Genomic DNA, 9,119 nt, shown 5'->3' on the forward strand with positions numbered 1-9,119 from the left:
TTTTTTTTCAGTGTTTTATCCTCCCAGATAGGCTTCACACCCTGCCATTTTTCACTTCTCCATTACTATGTTCTCATACACATGAATACCCTCGTTAGCTGGCTTTTGTAGCAAATTCTATTCGTTCTTCGTCGCGTTGGATTGTGGGGCTTACTTCCTAGCCCTAGTGGGAGTAATGACTAGCATTATAGGTCATTGGGTAGCCGGAAGGTTGCCATGAGTAAGTTAGTTTGGGGGATCGAATAATGCACCGAGCATTTAGCTTATCGAATCCAGTTGCCACGAGTAAGTCTGTTTGGGAATGCATGTAGCTTATAGAGTTAAGTCTGATACATTAAACGTCTAGTCAATATCCTTCTATGAGTCCATAATCACTATACGAGATGAACCTTGGTTTAGTGAATTGAAGTCGACCTTAGGTGTAATAAGGACTACCATAGTCCACCCTTCTTCATCCGGTCCATCCACCACCATTCGTTGTTCACCCTTCCATATTATCTGTACTTTCCTTTTCTTGAATCACATGAGTAGGAAAACACAGGAAGATATCATCATGTAGTGCCACTTTCACATCTTCATCCACCATAATGTCCTCATGGAAAATAGAAGGCTCATCATCAAATACCCTGTCGATAATAAAACGTCCATCTTCAACTTTTATATGAATTGTTGTAAATATATTAAATGACTAAAAATGATATGTTATTTAATGTGATATAATAATTGTCAAAAGGAATAATGTAGTAGTAATGATTGTAATTTTTATAAAAGGAAAATACTTGAGTACTCACCGGAAGTACCTAATTTGCTGACCATATTATGTGACCCAATAAAATTATAACATGTGTTCATTTAAAACTCCCTCCTCATAACCAAACACCAACTAACACTTTTGAACATTTAACCAAACACCCTTCTTTTTCCCCTCGTCTATACCATAGCTTGGCCACCCCATCCCTTCTTCCAAACTCTCCTACGTTGACCTACCCATATCCCCCTTCAACCTCTCATTCAAATCCCTCATATTCTTTCTATGAAAGCCAAGGAAGCACCTCTGCACCTGTCCACTCACTAGTTGCGACTCGCCACCACCTTCCTCTCCTTACTGCCATGGTCGCATTGGAAAAGAAGAGGATGGATTGAAGGCAGGGTCGACAAGGTTTGTTAGAGGAGGAGAGGTGGGTGGGGTTGACAGAGAAGAGAGGCCGGAGAGGGAGACGTGGATGTGGTTGACGGAGGAGAGGAGTAGACGGGGTTGAGGTATCGGTCGACAATGACAAGATGGAGAGCAAAGATTGGCAAAGCTTGGTGAGGGAGAAAAAAGGTTGTTTGGATACTAGAATATTAATTGTTTGGCAACCAGTTTTAACTAAGTTCAAAGTAGGACACATGTCTTTATTTGATTGTTCCATGTAGGATTGTTAGTATAGAAGGTCCTTATTGGTGAGGACCCAAGTAATATGTTGGGGGTATCTTGGCATTTAAAAATTTTATTAAATGGACACTAATTATCATGCTTAGAAAATAAAAGCACTTTTGTTTAGAAGCATGCTAGACCTTGCTTCTACTTTTCTACTGCTTTTCTAGAGGATTTAGGTTCGATTCTCGCTAAATGCGAAGTTAAACCACATTATTATGGCAAAGTTCATTGTAAGGCTTAGCCCACTCATCCACCTCGATACTATCGTTTGTTAAAAAAAATATTTCTCTTTATCAACTTCTCTAAGAACAAAATATTGATGGACTCAGTATTAATATTAAAAATATATTGTGACCTAAAACAAACTGCCCCTTAAAAATAAAAACAACTTACATATTGAGTGCTAAAGTTTTAGAATACAGTTTGCAATGTTCTACCAAACCAAAGAACCGTGGTTGTTAAACATGTAACAATCGTAATCATTTTGTGTTGTTTGCCCTAACCTTTAACACAATATTGTTTTTGTCATGGTATTAACAACGTAAACAAGGTTTGGAATATCAATCATTTGACCATAAAATTTCACAAAATACCGATTGGTATTTCATAACCACATTGTAGTATTATTTATATAATCTATATTTATTGAAAAAAAATCATTGATTCACATGAATTTACACTATTTAATATTCGTCTCATCAAGTGGTACACAATTATAATACAAAATATAGTGTTGGTAGTATTTTCATGAAGCGATTGTGTGATTTATGGGAGTTTGACTTAGAATATCCTTCTATAAAATAGAGATTATGTGCAACTAGACATATACTCTTCTTAGTAATTCTCTTTTCTAACACATGTGGTTTATGATATATGTACACAAAATCTCCTCAAATAATTAGAGTTTTGGTACAACTGGACATACTGTTTTATCTATTTGTTTGATAAACGATATGATAATTATATTAAGTTCTTTAAATTGCGAGAATAGGGATTTAAACTTACTGCTAAGGATGAAGCACACTGCTCTAGCTAACACCACATGCAATGTTATTTCCCTTATCATTTTACGACTAAAACTTAGGATCGTTTGATTACCATTTTGTTTTTCAGTTTTTAGATTTTGGTTTTCACTTTTCACTTTTTTGAAAATTGAGAACTAAAATCTTGTTTTGTAAGTACTTTAAGTTTTATTTTTAAAAATGAAAATTGAAAATCAAAAAGCGAAAAACTCAAGGGAGTAGTTTTTAGATTTTTTTTTTTTTTTTTGAAAACTGAAAGTAATGACCAAACAATATTTCAGTTTTAAAATTTTTTAAAAAGTGAAAACAAAAAATAAAAACTGTAAACGAAATGGTTATTAAACGGTCCCTTAAATGATCATAACGGCAATTCAACTTACCTTTTCTTGTTATATTGGAACGAGTTTTATTGTTACATATTTTAATCAAAACTTAACGTCCAACTCTACCTTCCAACTAAGCTAAAAGCCTTTCACATTGTCTTATGTGAGTTGTGCTCTTATAGCACAATTATTTAAAGGTAGAACTATTCACACAACATTTTTTACTTCTAATATATTCTTTTAATTTTTTACCATCGGATCGAATGAATTGAAGAAGATCAACGAACATAAATTAACAAAAGTATGTGGAAGGTAAAAATAAGTGCGTGGATAACACAACACTTATTTAATAGTGGTGAGAGTATTAAACTCAATTGAACTCAACCTTATTTTTTGAAAAAAGAAAAGAAAAAGAACTCACCCTTATTGAGCTGAAGTTTTTTCACGTACCGTGTAAATTTGATTCTAGCATTAAAACTAAACTCAAAATTTTCGACCCACTGATTTCGAGCTTTTGAGATTTGAAGTTTTTCCTCTCATTGCCCTTTTTTCTTTTCTAAAAGAAAAAGCCTCATCCCTAGTATGCAAATTGACGATCAAACCCTAGTCGATGTGTCCTTTACAGCCTGCTTAGACAACAAGTTATCCAGGCGTGATCGTGGTGATGTGTCCCCCGATGCTTTACCCTCCAAAGAGAGAGACGTAGAAGACTGGAGAAGGACGACCGAAAAGCACTTCCATAGTTTCGAAATCCCTAATAAACTCTCATCCAAACGCGGCCTTAGTTCCCCGTCTATGAGTCTATATGCATAAACACATAAAATACAGCCCATTTTTTCCACACAAAAATATCTCTTTACTAATTTATTTACTACCATCTCTCCGGAACAAAATTAGACTCATAAAACCCACAAACACTGAGAATCCGACCTCCAAAAAATTGCTTCAAGTTCTTCCATGGCGAGGCCTAATCAGCAAGCAATCGAGACCTTCATCAGCATCACCGGCGCTTCCGAAGCCATAGCCGTGCAAAAGCTGGAGGTAATTTCTTCAAGTTCCGAATTCAATTTCTGAGGTTTTGATCGGAATCGCCGAATTGTTTCTCGATTTCTAGGGTAATGTTGCTATTAGGGTTTTTACTGCACTGGGCAATGAATTTTAATCGGGAATTTTTTGTTGGGCAGTGTTTGGATTGATCTGTTATTATGAATTTTTGAAATTTGGATGTGGACTTTAGTTTGTTGGGATGGTGTTTTTTGGCTTGAGTTTAATGGTATGTTGAGATAAAGTGTCGATTTAGTTGGGATGCTATTTGATTGTATTATTCATCAACTACTGTTGTGCTAAAGTTAATGAAAAATTATACTTAAATGGTGGGCTCTTTCATTTTGGAAATCTAAGGTAGAAAGGGAGTTGCTTGCGCTACTCGTTTGATCACGAAAGTAATTGAATATTTTTGTTAGGGTTGTGAATGGATAGAGTGGGTAGAGGAATAGATGGATTTTCTTAGCACAGTGAGATTACCATTGTACGGTTAAAGAATTAGTTTTCGATTTGACTGGTTCAATGCTAGAAATATGGGTACTCGGGGTAGCGAACAGTTGGTTATATGTTTGATAAAAAGTTGGAGGTGTTGTGAATGGACTGGTACCTCAACAACTTTTTGGGTGTTGAAAAGTCGGGCCAAGTGTCTCTGATTAGAACCCTTGAAGCATAAATTTTCCACTGAATGTATCTTGTTGTATCTATGGTACAACTGTTTTTTCTTGGAGTTGTGATGGATTTACCTCAATGCTTTCTGGTGAGAAAAACTCACTTCAGCATCATCTGATACAACTTTCTTATGATCTCCCAACCACCATTACAAAAGAACTATTTAGCTTCTTATTTGAGTAGGTTTGTGTTTTAGTCTCTTGGATTTTTTAGGGAGCTCTTTCCTATTTGACTTAATAGACAACTAAGTCGAAAAATGAATAAATAAAAATAATCTTTGTTATTATTTCTCATAGATATTCTTCTGTTGTCTTTGCTTGCAATTAGGAGCATGGTGGCGATCTCAATGCAGCTGCGAATGCTTACTTTACTGAAGGAGATAGAAGCACATCGGTGAAGTATGCTTTTCATCTGCTGTTGCTCATTATTAAATATTTAGTATGACATATTATCAGCTATTGGATGATGTCTCCAGCTTAACATTTATGACTTTTCATGTCCAGTGCGCATGATACACCTGTTTCAGCTCAAGATGATTTTATGGATATCGATGATCCGGTTCCAGTTCGATCTCGGAGAGATCCTCTATCGCTTCTATCTGCAACCGGTGATGTGAATCCCTTTTCTAGTCTTAATCCAGAGTTTGGTAGAACCATATTTGATAGTGGTACACATTTTACAAACCGTACACCATTTGTTACTCATCCAAGAGAGGTGAGGGAGATCCCCATTGAAGTCAAAGATGGCGATCATCCATCTGGCCATTCTGGCCATGCTCCTATCATTGATGATGTCACTGGAACAGAGGAGGCAGAAGGCCAAGGTATCCCTGGCACTGTTATAATCGATGAGGAAGATGATGACGATATTCAAGCTGCCGCAGCTGTTCAGGCTGGGCAAAGGAGTGGACCGCAAGATATCTCTTCAGGTGATGGATATCATCACCGAAATTTTGGACCTAGTGCTCCTCGATTTGATGATCCGCAGGATTATAGCAATGATATTGAAGAAGAAATGATTCGAGCTGCAATCGAGGCTTCAAAACGGGAAGTTGAAGAAAACCAACCAAATCAACAATTTGGTGCTCCAAGTGTATGTGACAATAGCCTACAGCTGTTGAGTTGGACCTTGTGTTAATGGTATATAGACTAAGTGATTGTCTTTGTATTGATTCTCTTCTTGATCTCACAGTTTGATGAAAATGGACCTCAGCAAAGGCCGCCTCAGCTAGAGGATCCCGAACTTGCACATGCAGTTTCTTTGTCACTGAAGGTTTGCTTTCCTTTGTTTTTTTAATTCTCCTTGTTGGTATCCATATTATATCGTTTAACATGAACTGAGTCCAGGCAGCAGAGCAAGAGAAAGCATTGCATGGCCAGGGGCAAAATGTTGGCTTATCAGATATTGGGGCTTCTAAGGCAGCAGAGGTGGAGCTGGAAAATTTAGCAGCACCAAATGGAAGGTATATATCTTGTGTTGCTATTGGAGTGTTATACACGTTTTTCCTGATGAGGGTGGTTTGGGTGAATTAGGTTGGAGGCAGGAAGTTCATCCATCCAAGAAGAAACTGAAGATCTGGAGGAGCAGCCTCTTGTCAGACACAGGTCCAGGCGCATGTCTTCTGGCTCTGTGGAGACTGCAAAAGAAGTTGGAGCTGATGAGGATAGTGCACCTTCAAGTCCTGAAGAGCAGGATATGGGTAATCATCCTCGGCACAATGGCGGTGTCTTCCCTTCAGATGAGGTATCTTCCCTTGTAAGTTATTAGAATTTCTGAATGACTCTGAAATTTTTGTTAATTAATCATATTGGTAAATGTTTACACCAACCAATTTGGCCTTGTTTTTGTAATTGAAGTGGGGAGGAATTTCTTCAGAGGAGCACGACGAAGCAGTGATGCTTGAGGCTGCAATGTTTGGTGGAATTCCTGAAGGGACTGGATATCGCCTTCCCTACACACCACATCATTTTATGCGCCCTGACAGTTCATACGTCCGGCCATCACCTCGTCCTCCTTCACCCTCTCTTACAGCGCAGCGGTTGATACGTGAACAACAGGTTTGAATACCGGAAATAATGTCTGAAAGTTGGCCACCAAAAGTGGTGTGACTGGTTGTACTAACTTGATACATGCAGGACGATGAATATCTTGCATCACTTCAAGCTGACAGAGAAAAAGAATTGAAGGCTATTGAGGAAGCTGAAGCTCGTCGTGAAGAAGACAGACTAAAAGAGGAAGAGTCTCAAAGGAAAATCGAGGAGGAGCAGGTACTATATGTACACACACACACATGTTCGCTTAGATTTAGATTATTTGGTGCTGGTTATGTTACTCCCTCTGTCTTTTTCTGTGTATATCCCTCTTGCAAAGATTGTTCATCATTTATATTTCCTTCTAAATTAATCTAATTAGCAGTATTTTGTATGGTTAAGTAACTCAGCTCTAAACACTACCATTTTTCTCCATTCATTTATTTTAATTTGTTTTCTGAGTTCTCTGAAAAGTGGCTCTACTCCGTATGTGGCATTTTAACATTTTCTTTACTATCCTATTTTTCTTTTATTTTCAAACTTTTATTCTGAAGTCTCAACATTTGAAAAGTTCACCACTCTTACTTTTTGTGTTTCTGTTCTTCATTTTTGAAATTGAAAAATGATAAGAAGTGGGAGTTTTAGAATGAATGAGTATTCTGAAATTTCGGATGGGAATGAATGGAGCCACTTCTCTATAAATATTTGTAGGATTTTTGCCAATAAAATTTCAAGCTTTTTGACATTTGAGATGGAAAATGACTAGTAGTTTGTAATCCAATGAATTATATAGTATTTCTGTATTTTGAAGCCAGCCGGAATTAGGTATTACGGTTTATTATGGAGACTGAATCAAAGAAATTAATGGAAAAGAATTAGTTTACTTTTATGTAATAGAAGACTACTAATTTAAGCATTTTGGAACTTCTGGTTTTCGTCCATGGCTTTAGTGTTAGTTTTTGTTTTGATATGAATATGATTGACCCTTTTCTAATCAGATGGGATTACAATTCCCAAATATGGTGGGCAGTTAGTACTGTAATGTGAAAAATGTGCATTCACCGCTTATGTTTGTATGTACTGAGACATAATTGGGCCCTGCTTACATTTCTTTCAGACACTAGCGCATTCCTCGTCATCAGTAGTGTGTATCTCATTTTTTTGGTTAGTTCTACTTTCAAAGTTGCTGATATCTTTATTCTCTATGATCCTTCCTTGCAGGAATTGGAGAGACAATTAGCAGCAAAAGAAGCTACTCTCCCTCAAGAACCAGCATCAGATGATGAGAATGCTGTAACCCTTCTGGTGCGAATGCCAGATGGCAGCCGCCACGGGCGTCGATTTCTCAGGACAGACAAGCTGCAGGTAAAATTTTGTGAATGTACATGTATTTAACTGAATCATCTCTTTGCCCATCCTCGCTAAACCAGAGTGTGATTCTGTTTGCAGTCTCTTTTCGACTTTATTGATATTGGCAGAAGGGTCAAACCCGGCTCTTACAGAGTGGTGAGTAATGTTTGCGTTTAATTGAATACCCATTTCACTTTCCGTAAGCCCATGTTATCAATCTTTGCAAATTATATCGATATTTAGTTGTTTTCGTGGAGAAAATAGAACAAAACTGCATTTGAATGCTGTCAATACTAAGCATCTTGGTAAACAGGTGAGGCCATTCCCCAGGCGCGCTTTTAGCGATGGAGAAAGTGCATTGACGTTGAATGAACTCGGACTTACCAGCAAACAAGAAGCTTTGTTTTTGGAGTCGATATAGCAGGTGGCTCCAAAATGTAGAAAGATAGAACAGTTTCATTTGAGCCGCGTATATTGTTGAACGAAATCATGGTTTTCATTTGGCTTTTGGGGGGTGTTTGGATATGAAATGCTTCATGCATGGATTTGAAGACATGGGCAGAATCAAATTTGAAAAGCAGAATAATTATGGTCATTTTATGTTTCTATCAGTGCCATTTTAGTTTAACGAGTTTCGGGGAATGTTTTCTGTTTATCCGTGGTTCGACTTTAGGTTGAACTTCGATCCTACGCGTTTGGTAGGGGTTCAATTAGATTGGGTCATCTTGAGTCAACCCATGTTTAATTCGATTTCAAACTTGATTGAGCAGGTTAAAATGAAGTAAAAACCCGCTTAAAAGGCTAAACCCAACCCAATCTGAACCCGATAATCTATTGGGTTCGATTTAGCTCATGCACACATTACCTGTTTCATTTCATATTATGTGAGCTAGATACAAGTTTGGGAGAGCTATAGTTGAACGTTGTTTGCTTTTCATTTGAAAATAAACGATAGTCACTTTTATGTTTTATTTGTTAAAACGTTGGTATTGTTTTGTCATTTAATTTCAACTTTGCATGGTTGGAATTTGAAAAATGCGTTTGGCTTGTTTTCGGTATGAATGGAGATGTGTAAAATTGAATTTTAAATAGCTTTGCATTATTTGGTTCAAAATTTGAGATCTATCTTATGAAATAATGTGTTAAAAAGATTGTATTTGATAAAATTACAAAACTCGAACCCAATCCAAATAAGCTCGAACCCAAATAAACCCGCATGAACCCAAACCCAATCGAAACCCGAATTAGGAATGTTGGGTTA

At 37.1% G+C, this 9,119-nt stretch overlaps 1 protein-coding gene across 2 annotated transcripts; it reads left to right on the forward strand.

The window, feature by feature from the left end:
• The first annotated feature begins 3,452 nt into the window (after positions 1 to 3,452).
• Positions 3,453 to 8,462, forward strand: LOC137722792 (plant UBX domain-containing protein 8-like). 2 transcript variants are annotated; one of them, XM_068461882.1, is made up of 11 exons: positions 3,453 to 3,806; positions 4,806 to 4,876; positions 4,982 to 5,570; positions 5,670 to 5,750; positions 5,825 to 5,940; positions 6,011 to 6,233; positions 6,335 to 6,535; positions 6,614 to 6,745; positions 7,730 to 7,873; positions 7,958 to 8,014; positions 8,172 to 8,462. In XM_068461882.1, the coding sequence occupies exons 1-11, from the start codon at positions 3,723 to 3,725 to the stop codon at positions 8,277 to 8,279; spliced, it is 1,806 nt and encodes a 601-aa protein (XP_068317983.1). In that variant the 5' UTR covers positions 3,453 to 3,722; the 3' UTR covers positions 8,280 to 8,462. The 2 variants fall into 2 exon arrangements, with proteins under 2 accessions (XP_068317983.1, XP_068317984.1); XM_068461883.1 differs by having other exon boundaries at positions 3,456 to 3,806; positions 6,011 to 6,221.
• The last annotated feature ends 657 nt before the right edge of the window (positions 8,463 to 9,119 follow it).

This window comes from Pyrus communis, chromosome 17, assembly GCF_963583255.1.
Source record: "Pyrus communis chromosome 17, drPyrComm1.1, whole genome shotgun sequence".
NCBI lineage: Eukaryota > Viridiplantae > Streptophyta > Magnoliopsida > Rosales > Rosaceae > Pyrus > Pyrus communis.